We start from the raw sequence: 20,224 nt of genomic DNA on the forward strand, positions 1-20,224 counted from the left end.
GCGGTATCCAACATTCATTCATTCATCTTCCGAGCCGCTTGATCCTCACTAGGGTCGCGGCGGGTGCTGGAGCCTATTCCAGCTGTCTTCAGGCAGTAGGCGGGGGACACCCTGAATCGGTTGCCAGCCAATCGCAGGGCACACAGAAACGAACAACCATTCACACTCACACTCACACCTAGGGACAATTTAGAGTGTTCAATCTGCCTGCCACGCATGTTTTTGGAATGTGGGAGGAAACCGGAGCACCCGGAGAAAACCCACCCAGGCCCGGGGAGAACATGCAAACTCCACACAGGGAGGCCGGAGCTGGAATCGAACCCGGTACCTCTGCACTGTGAAGCCGACGTGCTAACCACTGGACTACCGGGCCGCCCCGGTCTCCGACATCTTTACAGTTAAACATTACCCCATACGTATGATCCTCATCTGAAGGAAATAAAATAAAAGCAAAACATGTTTTTTTTCCCCTTCTATGTTTACATTTTTATCATGAGCCAAATGAGTTTTGAGAGAGCCTTTGCCATTTTTTTTTTGTGCTTTGCCGAGTGGCTCTTAAAAACCCGAAGCTGTAAATGACGGATATTTCATGGATGCTTGATAATTGCTATTTTTATGAGTAGCAAAGGAAGCACACCTGCCCACTTCAGGTGCAGTTTTTTTTTTTTTGGGGGGGGGGGGGTTCCCGGAATCCAATCTGGAAGCAGTTTATTTGTCAGGGTAATGTTAACATAATGCACATAACTTGGATTATGTTGATTGCTTGAACTATTACTATAGGCAATTAAAAACATTTGGGGGGGGGCCATCAATTATCTCAATCAATATGGTGGATCATGCGATTGGACTGTGGTTTGTGTGCACCAGATGTGAACATCTCCTTAAAAGCACTTTTGCATGATTCAGCATCATTTTTTTTGTTTTTTTTTTAAATCTTCAACATCCTCTTTCCCGCTCAAGTCAAACATTCCTTCAGTCCCAGCGGTGGAAATCCGTTAACGACGTCCAACGTCGACAGGGTTTCCCCGCGGCCCCGCGCGGAACTTAGCAGAGACGGACGGCGGTGCCAAAGTGATTGATCCCGGTCGACGTTTGCGACTGTGTCAATGTCAGGAATGCGAGTGAGCTAATTCATTTCGCAAAAGGGGGGTGCGCCGCCGATGCCGCGCTAACAATTGCGGACGCATTTTTTAGGCAGCGGGTCATAAATCACGCCGGGTTGGGGGTTGGGGGGAGAGCGAGAGCGATGAACACATTCTTCGCAGACTATCGCTTTTGACAAACGGCCGTCTGTTTTGATAATCATTAGCCGCTCGGGCCGCTAAACGGCTGTGTGATTTATTAGCCTTGACCGATGGCGAGTCCCGCCGTGTGCCGCTTGGCTGGGGGCAAACACAATCAGCCGCGGCGGTATCGGCGTCGAAGGTTTTGCGGATCCTTCCGCATGGCGTCGTTATAAAAAAAATCAGCGGCGGGCTCAAGAGGATTCGAAGCGCTGACCTATATGAACAACCGACATTGTAATATTTGTTCCAGAAATGCTATAAATGTATTCCCAACAGTCGGTTGTCTTCATTTTGTAGCATTTCTCTTGGCTGCCCCCCCGAGTGTGCGTTGGGGTTATAATCAAATTGGATTTTTCATTAGAGATACTTTTTATTTTGTTTTTTTCCCAAGTTCATTTAATTTTAATTTAATTATAGAGCACGTTTATTAGGTTTTCTTTCTTTTTTTTTTTTGAAAATACTTCCTTTTAGTTGAGTTTTTATTAGTTTTAGTGTTAGTTGTATTTATTTATTCATTTGTTTGTTTGTCAACTGCAAAAAAAAAATGCTTACTAAGCATTGTGTGATCGTGTATTCCTCGAAACGATCTTACTGAGGCCCCATTGAAATCTCGCTCGCGGTTTTAACACTGCAAACTCCCCGTCGAATACATTTGATAACCCGCATCTCCGGTGAGTATCATTTCTTCGTTTTCTTTTTTTTTTTTTTCGGTCGTGTCATTAGATGAATATTGATTCTGAAGCGCTCCAGATAATGTACCCGACACAGCTGCGCGATGTTACATTGCAGTCCCGACGCTCTCGATAATTGCGCCGTGATTGCGACGCAATTAATCCGCGGATTATGCCCCGCCCCCGCTGAATGCGTGACCCGCCACTGATAAAAACGAGAACCTCCAAAGCGTCGATTAAACATCTGAACACATTTCATCTTTAAAGACACCGAACAAAGCGGACACTCCAAGTCCACATTTAGACGACGGCGCATGCACACTCAAACACCACGGACACAAACAATTCTTGACATGCACGGGCGACGACAATCGTGCACGGCGACTGGTCGTGGGGGGCGGATTGGCGAAGAGGGGTGTGGGAAGGGGGGTTGGAGGGGGTTTCAGAAGGGCAGACAAAAGGAAGAGGAGGTTGCACTACTCTTAACAAATGACTTTATCGGAGAGATTGGGCTCATGAGAAGATAACAGCAGCCAAATCCTCTATCAGATCACGCATGATTTGCCTCTGATTAGCAATTTGATTTGATATGTTTGCCGGCAGTCAGCCCGACGAGCTCACCTAATCAGATAAACTCGGGGCTTGATAGTCCCTCTTAAGGCTTTTAATGAAGTCTGATTTATCGGAGTTTATCAAACGAGACACATTTATTTGAGCAAAGTTTGACATCAAACGTGCGGTGCCGCATTTTTATTTTTTCCTCACTCGGCGGCCCAATTTTTTTTTTTTTTTTTTCACAGCGGCGTGCTCAAGTATGTCACTTGCAGGCCGCCGTTGGAGGCGGGCAAGAGAATAGAGGATCCGGGGGGGCAGGGCTCGGCGGGGGACAGACTGGGGTCAGGTGCCTCTACTTTCCTTGTGGCGGACTCTGGCTTCTCCGCAGCCTGTGTCACGCAACTGTCAGTTACAGCCGCGACGGCGATGCCGAGGGTGGCGAGAGTGGGAGGGAGACAGACAGACAGACAGACACAGAGCAGTTACTTGCACGTCACAGTGAGAGAGAAAGACAGATTAGCAGAGGGCGGGGAGTGGGAGACGGTTGTGGTGGTGGTGGCGGGGTGGGGGGGGGGGTGTCAAGAGGCTACTGCACTTGCTTTAAACTCAGTGTTCCTCAAATCCCACCACTTACTCGTACAGAATATTGGTTAAGTACATTTGTTTTGGCAAAGCTATAAAATGACATTCTGAATCTTGTAGATGGCAATGTTGCATCGCTTTGGATTTGAGGTCAGCACAGCTTTTGAGTAGAAGATAAAGAATAGGAGGAAAATCTCGGCTGATCATGTAGATGACACTCGTCAACAGTACATTTTAATCGGAGATGGCTTTTTGTGTATAATGGATTTTGACGACGATTTCAAAAACGTCGCCCCCCCCCCCCTTTAACGCAATGTTGCATCGCTTTGGATTTGAGATCAGCACAGCTTTTGAGTAGAAGATAAAGAATAGGAGGAAAATCTCGCCTGATCATGTAGATGACACTCGTCAACAGAACATTTTAATCGGAGATGGCTTTTAGTGTATAATGGATTTTGACGGCGATTTCAAAAACGTCGCCCCCCCCCTTTAACGCAATGTTGCATCGCTTTGGATTTGAGGTCAGCACAGCTTTTGAGTAGAAGATAAAGAATAGGAGGAAAATCTCGCCTGATCATGTAGATGACACTCGTCAACAGAACATTTTAATCGGAGATGGCTTTTTGTGTATAATGGATTTTGACGGCGATTTCAAAAACGTCGCCCCCCCTTTAACGCAATGTTGCATCGCTTTGGATTTGAGATCAGCACAGCTTTTGAGTAGAAGATAAAGAATAGGAGGAAAATCTCGCCTGATCATGTAGATGACACTCGTCAACAGTACATTTTAATCGGAGATGGCTTTTTGTGTGTAATGGATTTTGACGGCGATTTCAAAAACGCCCCCCCCCACCCCCTTTAACGCAGCAGATTTTTTTTTTGATATTTCCATATTTTCTTTATAAGTTTGACCTAAAAAAGTACGGGTGCAAATTTTCACTATTCTGATTCCATTTTCGATTCTTTATCAATCCTCTTGGACACTTTGGGGGGGGGGGGGCGGGGGAGGGTTAAAAAAACTAGATTAGCATTCACTTTGTTTTATGTCTAACACTTTTAAAAGTAACAAGACCTCACAAACCCAACTGTGTGGTACTAAGAGGGCCAGATCTTAAGACTCTTTGATGGGATGCCATGGGGTACCCCAGGAAAAAAAAAGATTTGTTTCACACACACACACACGCACACACACACACACACACACACACACACACACACACACACACACACACACACACACATTCGTTTTCTGAAAAAACACCTTTTGGCATCATTTTGGTGCCCTTTCTAAAACACCCAAACATGCCGCCAATGCCTTGTCTAACTAGGAAAAGTCGCAGTACAGCCCTTGGGATTAGAGAAGGCGGTTGAAGTGGTACCGACTTTGTATGTTTGTGAGAAACTCTCATGGCTAAACAAACGGTCTGTTCAGCATCTTGTTCGAGATCAGCAAGTTGTGCAAAAAAGTCCTTAAAGTTGGGCATTCCAAAAGTTTGCCGCAAGTCAGATGAAGTTCACCCATAAAGGTTACGCTACATTTTAGGCTCATCTTGAAAATCCTCCCGGTAGCCGAATAGTCTCCATGCGCTCGTTTTGTTAATATTTCCAGAGTGGGCGACCCCTGTGCGGAACCGTGACATTTTCCAGCAAAATTACTCTTTGCATCTTCTTTTTTTACATTTTTTTTTCTCGAGAGCGTGGCGGTAACCTCGGCAACCGAGCAACGCGCACTCTGCCAAGACCAGGTGTCTGCGACGGGCAATTAGCGGGATGCGACGTGAGCGCTCACGTTTTGGACCGCGTGGCTTTTTGCAGTTCACCCCGCAAAAAAAAAAAGAAAAAAACCCAGATGGCTTTCTTTTTGCCTCCCCCTACCGCCTCCGTGTTCGCAAACACATTTAGAATTATTTCAGCTGTGTGGCGCGCAGTCCTCTCTGCTGCATCGCTGTTACCTCGGCGTCGCAGCAGCTGGCCAACCTGGGGGAGTTTATGAAACCCCCCCCCCCCCCCCCACGCTTTGTCAAGAGGCAGATTAGCTGATAAACTTTAAAAGCAAGCTGGCCGTCTTAAAAGTCTTCTGCCGGAACACTAACAATAAATAGCAAATCGATCCACTCGTTGCCTTTTTAAAGACCTGTTTGCATTGGGAAACAATTTTCCACAACATTAGCGAGATCTTTGTCAAGGCGGCATTTTGAATGCAGGCCTTAGCGAAGTCGCGCCGACGACTTTTTAGCCCACTCGGATCAAAGAGCTTCTATTTATTGACCTCACTAGCTACAGTGCCCATTTTTAAGCGATCGTTATTTTGTTTTTAAGTATGCAAGCAAGTCAATATTAACAAAGAAGAGAAAATAATAGAAAATAAGAAGATACCCCCTTCAATGTACGACATAGTCCTTGTTCTCACGAAGCAGAGACCTCTCTGCCGGTGAGTATTATTGTATGCCGATCGTACGTGTGCTTTGAGGTGGCTACCGCGCACATGCTAATTTCTATTAGCACACGGCGCTGCACAATTATGGCGCAAATGATAATCAGGACTATTTTGTCCACTATAAGCATTGAAATAATGTAATGATGTAATATCAATTCGCCTCAGAAATGTTTTTTTTTTAAATATTTGATGCACAACTCTCATTTATTGATGACAATGATCTAATTGTAACATGTATGTTACATATTTTGATGCATTTTTATGCTTTAGAAAAAATTTATGTCTGAATTTTGAGGGGGTTTTGGGGGGGGGGCTTGGAACGGATTAGGGCATTTACATGGAAAACGTGTCTCTACTTAAACAATTTTCTATTTAAGATTTTTTTTTCCCCAGAACCAATTAATTTCATAAGTAGAGGTACCACTGGAATACTCATAACACATAGACACACAAATCAGTTTTTTCCCCCCGCCCATCTTCATTTTCCCGAGCGACTTGCGACTACCGGATAACCACGATCAACTAGTTGGGCACCGGTGTTCTAATGACAGTATAGATAGTAACGGGTGGAAACGAAGGTTAATTTTACCTCCTGCTATCGTCGCTGACCTACAGCAGATAAATAAACAAAGGCACATTATTTGTCGTCAATAAATTAGAATTTTTTATTTTTTTTATTGCTGACCTACAGCAGATAAACAAAGGCACATTATTTGTCGTCAATAAATTAGAATTTTTTTTGTTTTTTTGTTTTAATTCAACGAAAGTGGAACATTTCCCAGGAAACACCCGATACCAGCGCCCTCGAAAACATGGCCGCTAGGAATGAGAATCTCATTCATTTCCGTTCCGCAAAATCCTCACGTAATATTATAAAGCCACTGAGAGGTGGTCCTACCATTTTGTCTGCCATCAAACTGACTAACAGCACGATTCACAGGATGAATGGGAGGGAGGCGGCGCCCTCTTTGCACCGTTAACTCTGAGCGAACGGTGTTTTTGTGCCTTTCAAAGCCCTCGTCTCTCCGGAGAGACGACACGAGTTCACATCTAATCTCCCGCCGACCTCCCCCTGGCCGACAACACTCTTTTGGTCAAAAGGCTCTTGGTACTCACAGGTCATTATCTGTCTCCGTGCGGGTCTTCTGCTGGCGCCGGTGGATCATGACCACGGTGACGGTCACGCCGATGATGAGGCCGATGGCCACGATGCCTCCGAGGATCCCGATAACACCGCCCGGGGGGCCCCGCGCCATCGGTTTCTCTACACAAAGCGGGGAAAAAGAAGGATAACGGTGTCAGCGGGGCGGACCCGTTGCGGATCCATCGGCGATGACGGGAAGGCACAGGAAAACGGCAACGTGTGGCAGGATTCATTCTGCAGCGGACGATGCCCACTCGCAGTGTTTATCTGCATATCGACCATGTAGTCATCAACAAAAGTGAGCCGTGCAGTTGAAAAAGTGGCACGTTGTTGGCCGTTATTTCGCTAGAGCAGTTTGGATCCTGGCCAATGTCAGGCAAGGACAAATGAAAACGTTGCACCAGGAAAGAGTCGCCATCAATTAAAAACGGACCCCCAAAATTGGCAACGTTTTTTTTCTGCATTTAAAATCTACGAGGCTGCCTCGGGCTCTAACATCACAGAACGCTTTACTGTAAAACGTACAAAAATTGCTTCATGCCCCCCCACCCCCTAAAAATGTGCATCATTGTGATTTTACTTGTTTTTTTTTTAAGTACGCCAAGTTAAAGTACTTTTGTGAGATCTCATTTAACAACAGAGGGTTGTTATGTTTTTTGTGTGTGTTATATATACTTGCAAGAATTACAGACAAAAAAATTAATAAAATGTATGTAAATACGTCACACACACACAAAAAAAGCGGGGCATATTCACACTTGATGCTATCAGATTTGAGCCCGGGAGGTAAAAAAAAAAAACCCTTCATGAATGGCAGTCGTGACCGTTTGGAACAAAGACAACAAGAATTCGTGTTCACGGGAACTCCTGAACCGTCACGCGCTGTCGATAAAAATGACAATTTACAGCTGTGAGTGAAACGGTCATGGCCATGTGTTTTTTTTTTTTGTATCGGTGAAGATTCTTGATGCGCCGCAACCACAGTGACGTCTTCGACCGCATATCGAAGCGGAGTGCTCACCGCGAACCAATCAAAGGCTTGAGGGCAGCGCATTCCGGCCGGCTACACTCTGAAGGGGAGAGCCGCCCTCGTGATGACTCCATTATTACACCCCCCCCCCCTCCCCCCAGTGACGAGGCAAGGCCTCGCTCGCCTGCTACCTTGATTCACTGCCCATAATAGCGTATCCTCAAAGGACCGTGTCTTGTATGAGCACATGATAGCGTGATAACGAACCCTCGGATACAACAATGGCTGCCTCGGAGGAGGCCGGCCGTTTTCTTAACGTGCGATTTTTTTCCCTTTTGAACCTATTCTGATCTTTTCACTGACCTGATTGCAAACCCGGTCGCGTTTTTACCTCGTCACAAATGTTCGTGCTCGTTCTCCGATTCGGGAAATTTGCGAGTGGATCTGTGGGGATGGGCGGAGCCTGAGGTGACGTCATCACTCTGAAACAATCATTAAATATTATGCTGTCGATCAAATTGACATGAGAGTCAAGAGTGAGAGAGCAAAAGGGAAGAAGCACAATCATTAAATATTATGCTGTCGATCAAATTGACATGAGAGTCAAGAGTGAGGGAGCAAAAGGGAAGAAGTGCTTTGAGAAGTGATAGCAAACCAAACGGCAGCGGAGGCTAATGTTTTCCGTTCCTTGCCATAATCCGCCGTACCAAATTTGCATGAAATTTGGGAAGTGCGGCATTTTATCACTCATATGCCTTAACATTTAGGCTTCTCTTCTTCTTGTAAAAAAATAAATAAAAAAAAAAGCCTCACCTGGCTAGCATGTACTCCATAGCTACGTCAGTCGGGAATCGGGTGGAATGAACCATTTCACCTTTTTCCACTGTGGCTGTATAGATTTTATCTTATATTTATGGTTTAATAGCTGGCAGATTTGAGTGAAGAGAAACAGGTCTTCACATTTTACAAAAGCCAAAGCAAAAACAACCACCGAGCACGCAGGCTAAATATTCATTTTGCTCTGCTGAAATCCAATCATCTGACAAGTTACTAAAAGCGGCAATGTACCGAGATGAGATAATGTCATTCAAGTGTTTTGAATCGCAATTTGTGGCTGATCTTTTTTTTTTAAATAATCCCTGCTTTTTTAAATGTAGTTTTTTAACACTCTACAAGTACAACACAAAACAAAGATGACATTGGAACCCACCCCTCCCCCAAATCGGCTGACTTTTGCTGAATTTCTTCTCAGTTGTAATATTAAATACTAAAGGACAAGCCGTCTATTTCTAATTCGCATCTTAATTGTTGAGAGCGTTAAGGGACCAACAAAATCATTTTATTCATTATACATTTTTTTTTTAATTAATGATCCAATCATCCCGATATTATTCTCCCCAATATCGGCATCGGAGTAAAAAAAATAAAATAAAATCTGTATTGTTGTGCCTGAGTTTAAACGATTAGCGTGCGTCATTTGCTGAAACCGGCTTCCTCATAGCCTAACACTTCTTTTTTTTGGTGACGCTACCCCCCCCCCCACCCCCCCCATCCGCCAAAAAATATGGTCATCTCTGAAGCGTGTGATCTCGCTGGAGCATGGCAACAGCTCAGCCACAGCCGCTGCTGTGCAATGCGCGAGCCAGTGGGCTGGATTTTCATGGGCCCTAATGCAAATGCCAGACACAATAGTCTGCTGTGTAACCAACACACAGGCGCACAGACTGAATCAGAATGCCCCCCCCCTCTACCCCCCTCTGTTGCAAACCCGCCAGCAGCTGGCACGGATGATTTTAAGAGCTCGCGCCGCATAAAGGGTGTGTGGAGCGACGGCGCTTCACAGGTGCCAGCAAAAATTGAACTCCTCATTTTGTGTCCACCAGCCGCAGCCGACGTCGCAAATCCTCACAGCGATTGCTTCCCCCCTCGATGTGGCCGCAGGCTCTCGATGAAAGGGCTCGATTTTGTGGTTCATTATGTTTTGTTTGTTGGTTTGCCTTTCTGAACAACAGAGGCGCGACACCTTTGGCTTCTCGTTCAATGAGGCGGACGTGAGCTGGCGTGACTGCGGCGAGTCAAGCGGTTGTTTCTCTGCTGCGGTCCACATTTCAAGGACAACGTTTTCACGCAGAGACACGCCGACGGAAACAAAAACGGACACTATATATGTAAATGTAAATATCGGGCTTTGGAAATAATTATGAACCGCCAAAAAAAAAAAAAAACTAGCCGTGGACCTTGTTTGGTATTTTGAGCGTCGTCTGCATTTTAACGCGCGTTATGACAATATTTGTACAGAGGTGCCTTGAAGTGTGAGTGACTTCACCGCACCGCGTGGGGGCAGTCCACTCGCTTCAACAACAAAGGCGTCCACCATTTTGACGCCCACTCCAAATTTAAGTTTACAGTCAAACAAAAACACCAAACAAAAAGACGTAATATTTATAAGCGCCACAAAGTTCGGCCTTATAAAAAAAGTCCGCTAGGCTTCATGCTAACGACGAGAATAGCGTCATTATTTTTGCAGCTCCCTGGAAGGTGGCAGCAACCTTCATCCGGCCGCGCGAGCACTCGGCGGCTGTTATTCACGGCTGCACTTGACGTATGAGCAATTGTTGCTCTTCACGGCACGCAAACATGCCCCTGCTCGTTTCCTGTCAGCTCCGCCCCCCCCCCCCTCCCCGAGCGCCATGATGGATATGTCACGGAGCGTCACGCTTCCCACGCAAACCCTCAGGTGCGGCTTCCCCGCCGGCGGCCAGCGTTCGAGCCCTTGCGTACCGTTGTCGCTGCATCCTCTTCGCCACTGGACCGCAAGGGCCCCGCCCGGCAGCGGTTGTACGTCAACTGAGCATGATTTTTCAGTTGTTTGTACATAAATAGTTATGTTTTGGAAGAGTCAAATTAAACTATTAAGTTAATCCCTCGAAGGAGAATCCTGAAATCGGCCACGCTAGCACTTGTCCACACAATTATTAGCCGCCAAGTTAGCTAGCTATCGCTTTTAGTTATACTCCGAGAGTTCGGTGCGGGATTTTGTATCACGCCGTCGCACTCCCCGGCACAAATGTCAACAGCTAGGTTAGCTCCCTAAATGGGTCGCTGTAGAAATTGAAAAGGGGGGGGGGAAAAATGGGTAGTTCGGTATCGGGTTTAGTATGATTTGGGGGCTGCACGATGAGACCTGCCGCAATATAATTTACCCCCGCAAATGTCAACCGCTAAATTTCTTGCCGGAAAAGGAAGCGCGTCTTCCTTCTTACGAAGATGCCGATGAATAAAGCTTTGAGGATGAAATCAAATGTCAAATTTAATGACCACGTGTAATTTTGCTGCCGGTTTTTCAGCCGGCCGCTGACACACCCGTTTCGCTGCCGCTTTTTATGCGCCTTCCCGGTAGGAGGCGGTTTCCAAACCTGATCTGCCGAAAATCGATGAGTACACACACCCCTTGTGCCTTCACTGCCAGCGGACATTTATTTTGAATAACTCCACGCAAACAGCCATTTTTTTTTTCTGGCAGCGGGCTGTTGTGTTAGCCATGCTCCACACTGAACGACTTAGTCACACATTCCAAACGGAGCAGGTGGGAAGTCAAAGGGCGTAAAAGCCACCTGGAGTATTAAAGAAAAAAAAAAAACAACAACAGGGGGGAGGGTGGGGGCACAACTGGAGTCATGACTTCATACAAGCGGGTGCTCGCGGGTTGCCCTCAACCACTATTCTTAAATCGGGGAATATTCAAGTAGGCGGCGCGTATTTACAGTACAGTGATACCTTGAGATAGGAGCTGTCGTTTGGCATATTCGCTGCCTTGACTTGCGAGCAAAATCTGTAGATTATGCAGTATTTGGTGACAGTGAACAAAACCCATTTCGCAATAAGCAGGTGTTTGCCCAAACCCAAAGAATACCTCAAATAAGAGGCTTCAAGTCGTTTAATGCTACTCCCCGGTTGAACTTTACTGTCAAATTCAACATAGAGTAACACGTAGCTTGGCCCGCTTAGCTTAATGCCGGCAAACAATGCAAAACACAATGGACGGGCTAACGGATAGCGTTGCTGTAATAAGCCTGAAAACAACATTCAAATTGATAATAACAAATCTCACTATTTTATTACGGCGGCCCGGTACACCAGTGGTTAGCGCGTCGGCTTCGCAGTGCAGAGGTACCGGGTTCGATTCCAGCTCCGGCCTCCCTGTGTGGAGTTTGCATGTTCTCCCCGGGCCTGCGTGGGTTTTCTCCGGGTGCTCCGGTTTCCTCCCACATTCCAAAAACATGCATGGCAGGCTTATTGGACGCTCTAAATTGTCCCTAGGTGTTGAGTGTGAACGCAGATGGTTGTTCGTCTCTGTGTGCCCTGCGATTGGCTGGCAACCGATTCAAGGTGTCCCCTGCCTACTGCCCGGAGACAGCTGGGATAGGCTCCAGCACCCCCCGCGACCCTAGTGAGGATCAAGCGGCCTCGGAAGATGAATGAATGAATGAATATTTTATTACTAATGTATCTCAGTATATTACCAACCGAGGAGCTGTAACCGGGTACATGTATCTCTGTATCACACTGCCCCCTGGTGGCACAGACCAAGAAGGAGCAGGACAATGTCCACTGAATTCAATCGCAAAGTGCAATATTACAAAGTGCCTTTTTTTTTTCTTTTTCTTTTCAGTGTTTACCATCTAAGTGGGTGCTGGCTTTAAGGCAAACCCACGATACTACAACTGGAAAATATTGGAGCAGGTGGAGTGTCTCGACACCACGTACAACATTTGACCATTTGCCACAACACCGGTTAGCCAAATGAACATTTTTCTTCATGCTATTTCCCACTGTTGGGGTCAACGTGGTGCGACATTGGCATGGAAGTGGACAGCTTGCAAGTCTGGGCATGTGAAACGGGGCAACCGCGGTTACCCGCATTTCGCTCCGCTCTGAAAACACCCCAGCGGCTGTTCTTTTCGCATGTCAGCAGTCCCAGTTCAGGTATTTAGTGGCCTTTAGCATCTCATTCGCCGATGACGTGGACCTTATGTGTGTGTAAAAGAGCAAGCTGTTTGCAATTAATCTACAAAATACACCCCCCCACCCCACCCCCCACACACATACACACACAAAGGGTTTTACATGCTGGGTAAATGCTGCAGGGCCGTCCAATAAAAGACCAAAATGTAGCTTAATGGAGTTCATAAATCTATATTTCACGCTGCCAACTGCGAGGACCCTCCCCCCCTCTCACTTTCCCTGCTGGAGTTCAGAAGTAACCTCGTTAAAGTTTCCAGTGCCCTCCCCTCTGGGAAATGGAGGCTGCTGATGTCACCTTCTTCTTGTACTTTTTTTTTTCCTTCTTTCTCCACACAGCATCCTCCGGAGAGCATCACTCACACGACCACCTTGGCCCGAAATGGACAACGGAGGTGTTTGCTGTTCCACACTAGCCCACAGGTGGCAGCACTTGTGGCCCAAATTGCCAACACAGTGCAGAGGGAGAATGTACTCAACACTTCACTCTGTATATTCAAGTTGAAGTGATACATAAAAAATGCTGTGGTTTATAGTCGAAGTACTGATTCGATTAGTTTGCTGAAGTAAGGACAGAGTCTAAAATATTCTTCAGTACAAAACATAGCGTCTTTGTTCACGCCGATATCGGGGTGAAAATGTATCATAACCTTTATAGTTTAACTTTATTAACCCCTCTCGAAAGTTGGGAATGCACATGCCTAACCGTTTAATTGGCTCGGTACGATTTGCGGTGAACAGTAAAATTCACAACAGGGGAAAATGATCAAGGAAGTCGACGTTCATGCCTTTGTGTGACACTTGCAGTCCGTCTTTATCTTTATTGCTAACCACACCCAAAAAGCCGCATCGTGTTCCCTTAAATGAATGTGAATCGCTGATCTGTTTTCAAATATTCATTCATTCATCTTCCGAGCCGCTTGATCCTCGCTAGGGTCGCGGGGGGTGCTGGAGCCTATTCCAGCTGACTTCGGGCAGTAGGCGGGGGACACCCTGAATCGGTTGCCAGCCAATCGCAGGGCACACAGAAACGAACAACCATACACGCTCACACTCACACCTAGGGACAATTTAGAGTGTTCAATCAGCCTGCCACGCATGTTTTTGGAATGTGGGAGGAAACCGCAGCACCCGGAGAAAACCCACGCAGGCCCGGGGAGAACATGCAAACTCCACACAGGGAGGCCGGAGCTGGAATCGAACCCGGTACCTCTGCACTGTGAAGCTGACGTGCTAACCAGTGGACTACCGGGCCGCCCTGTTTTCAAATAGAAGGAGCAAAAACTATAAAGTTGCCAAGTCGAGCACAAACACTTGAATGTGAAAAAGTAAATTCTAATTTGTGACTTCCCGCATATGATGGGCGACCTGCTGAGCCCTAATAAGGACCACCTGACAAGATGTTGGCGCGAGCGCTTCCCGTGTTCATATTGTTCTCTCAGCCGCCACCGCTACCGCACGGCTGAATAAACACCCGCTGAGCTCTCTGTACAGCCCCCCTGCGCAGTTAACAATTGGCGGCTCAACAGTACATCAAGAAAATGCGCGCAACTAATCAGCCTGCAAGAGTAATTGCGGTGGGGAATAAAGAGCCGATGTGTCAGGGCGGCGATGCGATGAACGGACTCGGGTGTCAAGGAGGAGTTTTTTTTTTTTAATTCCAAGTATTCAGCGGCAAACCACGCATTGTAATTTATTTTGGGTCCAATTGAACTTTTAGCCGCTTGTGAAATATTTACTGAATGTGGAAATGCTCTCCCATCCTGCTTTTTACGCCCACAGAAACGCAACGGGCGTAGGTTCTTTTTTATCACGTACAGTAGCAGTCAAAAGGTTTTGGGAAAAATCATGCAGTTCAATATCGTTTCATATATATTAAGAGGTCAAGGAAGTCAAGCGATTAACACTTGATAATGCATAACTGCGATGTGAAAGTCAGTCCAGGTCATAAAGTGTCATCCGCATCAGAAAGCTGACTGAGAAAAAAAAACGAAAAAAGAATCCAAATTATAATAATTCCATCAATTTTTCTTCATTCATAATATAATTTAGGAGATTTTTATAAAAGGAAAAACCTACTTGTACATTTTTGGGGATGATTAGTGATATGTTTCATTCATTCATTCATCTTCCGAGCCGCTTGATCCTCACTAGGGTTGCGGGGGGTGCTGGAGCCTATCCCAGCTGTCTCCGGGCAGTAGGCGGGGCATACCCTGAATCAGTTGCCAGCCAATCAGAGGGCACACAGAGATGAACAACCATTTGCACTCACACTCACACCTAGGGACAATTTAGAGTGTTCAATCAGCCTACCATGCATGTTTTTGGAACGTGGGAGGAAACCGGAGCACCCGGAGAAAACCCACGCAGGCCCGGGGAGAACATGCAAACTCCACACAGGGAGGCCGGAGCTGGAATCGAACCCGGTACCTCTGCACTGTGAAGCCCACGTGCTAACCACTGGACTACCGGGCCGCCTTATGTTTTGTTTTGAGATGATCAATGATTTTAAACCACGAGAATTTTCGCCCGTTTTATTGTGACATCTTTTCTCCCATTTTTTTTTCTTTTTAAAAAGACCCTCAAGATAGAATCGTGCACCCCAAGTGACCCCCGTTTGAGGTGATTTACACTCAAGTCATAAGGTCCAAGTAGCAATCAGGCCTTTTTTTTTTAAACAACACCGGAACAGTCCTCACCAATAGGGGGAGCCTTCGAGCAAAAGGGCCAATTCGTCCTTCGCGAGCAACAACCTTCACCCTTGCGCCGCCCCCAAATTGAACCTGGGCTATAAAAAAAAGTGTGTCAATGTTATGTTATCTTCCCGCTGCTCTAATTCAATACACGAGGCTCCCGTTACAGTCACCAGCGAACAAGAGCTTGCATCATCACTAATCTACAAACCAGCTTCCGTGGCTCCATCAAATGAGCTCCACCCCCCCCCCCCCTCCCCCCTCTGTCTTCCCCTTTCATGTCTCGGCCTTCATGTTCGGAATGTTAATGCAAGCATCCCTTTGCTCTCTCGCTCTCTCGCTCTCTCTCTCTCTCTCTCACACACACACACACACACACACACACGTTCCCTCTGGATGTGTCAGCAGAAAGTCTCCATGCTCAGGTCACAGCTAATTTTCTCCGGCCGGTTAAAAGCCGACAGACCAGCTCGTTCATGTTTCGCACAGACACTTTTCAATTGTCGGCTTTTGAGGGTGGCGGGGTGGGGTTGGGAGGAGGGTGGGCTTAAGGAAGACCCCCAACTCCATCTCCCCCCCGCCTCGCTAAGCTGCCATGTCACCACACACTGGAGTGTATTCATACAAGCTTGGGAACATTTGTTTACAGTTTCGGAAGCACAGTTCAGTAATTCCGGCGCTTGACGCATCAGGGCGTGGATTATTCCTTTCGCTGAGGCTTGCATTTTTGTGTAAGCCAAGCCTTTCTGCATGCTCTCACTTCAGGACTGCGCCAAGTATGGTCTTTGGTCTGCTCGGGTCTCCACCGATCCTGTAGTATTTATCAGACGGCGGTCGTGCGAAGGGTAACAATTCAGCCACCCGGTCAGCTAAGTTATGATTGTCAAACGATGATTTCGCGCCATCGTCATAATTCCTTCAATCTTTTTTTTTTTTTACGTGAGACACCAAAGTGCTATTTTGACTTCACCTGATGATTAACCCAATTAAAAGGGGCCCATTGGCAGCGACTATCGGTGACAATATCGCAAGGCAATTAGCAGCGAGTGTCAATCATACGTGCAACATCCAACACGGGCTGTGTTGTTTTAATGGCCTACCTCGCTCAGTCTGATGCAATAAAAATGGAAATTGTACAACACACTACAGTTCGTGAGCAAGGTTCCGCAGCAATTAAATTAATGGGAAGAACCCGTTGCATCCGAATGAGCATCTGGTGGGAATTTTAGCGAGTAAATACAAATTTTGGGGGGGTTGGGGGGTGGCATTGTTTTAATTGAGATGATGATCTGCATAAATGTGAATTGTGGTGATGATCGGAATAATTATCCACATTTTGTTGAGAATCTCTATGAAAATGCATGTTTAGGTGGACATCTAGATCAAGAGGTTACGCTTGGTAAGGATCTGCATAGAGGTCCAAATTTTAGCGAGGATCTGGGCAAAGATCCCGATTTTGTGGTGTGGATCTTGATCAAGTTGGAAATTTTGGAGAGGCACTGGATCAATGTGTGCATTTGGGTGAGGATCTGAATTAGAATAAAGATTTGATGGCGATGTGGATTCACGTGGAATTTTGGTACGGAATTGGATAAGGATCTTGCTTTTGATGAGCATGTGGATAAAACTAAATATTTTGATGGGTGGGGGGTCCTTAAGGTGCAAATTCCAGAAAACATTTTATCTCATCTTCATTGTGACAGTGTTGTCTTTCCTCAAAACGGACTTTGTAGACATTTCCATCAATAATTCAAATAATACACGCGCGCCCGCCTGCCCTCAAAGAAAAAAAAACTCATTTGTGTCAGTCAAAATGTGAACGGTCCCGACATGAAGGTGACATTACGACGCTATTTTTCAAAACAACGCAGCCACCAATCAGCGTCATGATCCTAGCTCACACTTAATTAAAAATGGAGAAAATATCAACATCAGTCATTAACGATTTGGCATGTCTCCTTCATGGATACTCCTTATTCACATTCTTTACACCTTGACATCAATCACTCAAGAATGCATTAATATGAATTATAATTAGGCCGCACAGAGCGTTATCATAATTGGATTTTGGACTGCCAGGGGAAAAAAAAAATGACACCAATAAAATCTTTTTTGTTTCAGCTGAGGAAACAAATTCGTTGACAGTAAACGTGCTGTCAATATGACAGATCAGATATAAAGACGCGAGGCGACCTACTAAAACGAAACGCAATCGAAGCCATGATGTTTTGACATGACTTTTTAACGTGATAATATTCTGTCACCTAAGACAAAGACGGAAAAAAAGGGTTCTGCGCTCGCTGGCACTTGATTAGGTATGCCTGTGCAAGCTAATAACAGGCACTCAAACAACAACAATAATAATCAGTTGTGAAGGCTGTATATGAATTATGCAGCAAGTGACCGGCGAGTCACTCATTTGTACTAAGCGTCTCATGACAAGCATTAAAATAAAATTGGGGTGAAGCTAGCTAGCTCACTAAATTGATTTTACATCGACCTCATGAGTGTTGAGGTCAAGGGACGTGTTCCTGGATGTTTTAATATATACTGGTATATTTTTTTAAATGTATAATCCATTCTATTGCTCCATTAATATTGAAGTGCTATTTGTTTTCACTTTTCAATCAATCTATTTATTCGATTACATTTTTTTTAATCCATCTATAATTATTTTTTAAATTTTATTTCGACATCAGGATGTTTTGGTCATTCATTTGAAAGTTTTAATGACGTTGAATTAATTAATTTGCTGAGTTTTCTTTTCGTGCAGTTCTTTTCAATAGAGAACATTTTTCTTTCGCCTTTAGCTTTTCATTTCAGCTGCCAATGGAATCTAATCAAATTAAATTTCTGACATTTTAGGTTAAGATTAAGAGGTGACTTTTATTGGATGTTTCACAGTAAAAATATGCATTATCAATGCATCCGTTTGATTTGAGAATGCACCTTTTCCTGCAATGACTTTCGTCTGGCTTCCGATTGGCTGAAGCAGCCGAACAAGGATTTATACGTCCCCCTCATGGTGCTTCGCATGCGCTTGCCAGCCCCGATATCTGCATTGCCACGTGGATAGAAATACAGTTTTTGTCAACAGCGCTTGAAGAAGGCCAAAGAAGAAAAATGATGCTAGCAGGGGCACCAAAATGTAGCTTTTATGACGACCCACATCCAGACTACAACACGTAAAAACAAACAATAAAGCAACTGTAAGGCAGTTCGAACAGGCCAGGTTCTGCTTGACTGGAAGGTAAAACTCCTTGACGTAGCGCGAATACACACTTGGCTGTGATTTATCGGATGACGGTCAGCTTAAAAGAAAAACCCAAAAAAAAAAGTACTCATGCTCAACAAACTTGAAAAAAAAAAGACGTATCAGGCATATCGGACAAGGCGTGAACTTTTGAGCGTAGTAAGATGACATGATAAAAGGCTACATGGTTGATCAAGTTAGGTGTTTTTTTCCTTTGACAACAGTTTTCGCTAACGTGTCATCAGAGCGCAAAAGTGTAGCAGAATCCATAAAGCGACCAAAAGTACAATAACATCCGATCCAAATGGCTGCTTTCATGTAATGGCTCCCAACAGAAACAAATAGACGATGACATACCGCCACAAAGCAAACACAACAGACCATTTACAAGTGCTTAGATGAAGCATGAAGCGCCATTGTCGCAAACAGCTGTTAGCACCACAACAAACGTTCATTTTTACATGGAACGAGACGTTTGAAGCGACAAACGTCAATTCATATCGAACGTTGTCTGACATGTTTGATTGAATGAGCTCAAATATATAAATAGATCTCCTCAGACATGGTGCTAATCGGCTAACAAAGCAGCACGTAGCTGCTAGCCTCGAAGACGATGCGGTTTTGGCCAGGAACCGAAATAGAGTGCGACAACGCACAACAAATCAGACACAAAAGAACAAGTATAGCTGACAATCTGTTCTATGATCACTAAAGATGAAGTTTTATCAAACATGTCACTAGATCTAGTAATACAATCTTCCTGAATTCTCAACTCAAAAGTGTTCATGATTTATCAGGATACTAATAAAATGAACGCATCTGAATTTAAACTTTTTACCGTTGGAATTTAGTGAGCGTGAGTATAAAGTTACATATTTGGGGGGGGGGGGATAAAGATGAATAGTTTGGTGGGGATCTGATGAGGACTATTATGAAGCAGCTAGCTTTGTTAGCCTAGCTGGCTGCACTTTCAAGCATAATGTGTTGGAACTTGTCCTGCACTGTATTGTGATTGGCCAACCTGCGTTTCATGGTTGAGGCTTCACGATAGGCACATTTTTTTTCTCTTCACTTTTGGACACCACTGAGTTGATTGCTAATATGGCACCTTGGCCAGCGCCAAAAAGCTGCACTAAAAGACGAGTGGCAAGGCTACAAACCTCTTTGAGGCTAATGTACCCCGAAATGTATTTTTTCTCGCCCCTACCGCTCAAACCCCCCCCCCCCCCCCGTTAGGGTGCGAGAGCAGCTCCAAGAGCCGCTTTGCTCGTAAAGTGTGTGGCTGTGGTGTTTGCCATGGCAGCGCTCCGCGAGCTCTCCGGCGCCATTGCGACGGCGCTCATGTCACGCTAATAAAAACACATGCATATGCGTACATTCATCTTAGCAGAAAATGGAGCGGATGAAGGACTGGGTTTTTTTTTTTCCTGTCTTCAGACAGCTGCTGATTTCTTGCTCTCTTTTGGACTCGTGAAAAACATGAAGCCACAAAGGACAATTTGAAAGTTATTACAGTCACGCTGATGAATGAATCACCTTTTTTGAGGGGGGTCTCCACATGTCTGAAAACTCAATAGTTTTGCAATGTGTGCATTTTGTGTCAGGCTTTCT

At 45.4% G+C, this 20,224-nt stretch overlaps 1 protein-coding gene and 1 long non-coding RNA gene across 6 annotated transcripts in view; one reads left to right on the forward strand and one right to left on the reverse strand.

Annotated features, from left to right (window-relative positions):
• nectin1b (nectin cell adhesion molecule 1b) overlaps positions 1 to 20,224 on the reverse strand; it is a 166,444-nt gene that overhangs the window by 31,959 nt on the left and 114,261 nt on the right. For 4 of the 5 annotated variants that reach the window (XM_052078476.1, XM_052078478.1, XM_052078480.1 and 1 more), the window contains 2 exons: positions 6,648 to 6,795; positions 2,871 to 2,914 (listed from right to left, as the gene is read on the reverse strand). In XM_052078476.1, the coding sequence (XP_051934436.1) occupies positions 2,871 to 2,914; positions 6,648 to 6,795 (192 nt within the window). The remainder of the gene's footprint in view (positions 1 to 2,870; positions 2,915 to 6,647; positions 6,796 to 20,224) is intronic. The other variant, XM_052078479.1, reaches the window with a different exon arrangement.
• LOC127609033 (uncharacterized) lies at positions 2,769 to 6,217 on the forward strand. Its single transcript, XR_007964457.1, has 3 exons — positions 2,769 to 3,244; positions 3,616 to 3,775; positions 3,962 to 6,217. It is a non-coding gene; the product is annotated as an uncharacterized LOC127609033 (long non-coding RNA).

Source organism: Hippocampus zosterae, chromosome 10 (assembly GCF_025434085.1).
Source record: "Hippocampus zosterae strain Florida chromosome 10, ASM2543408v3, whole genome shotgun sequence".
NCBI classification, from domain to species: Eukaryota; Metazoa; Chordata; class Actinopteri; order Syngnathiformes; family Syngnathidae; genus Hippocampus; species Hippocampus zosterae.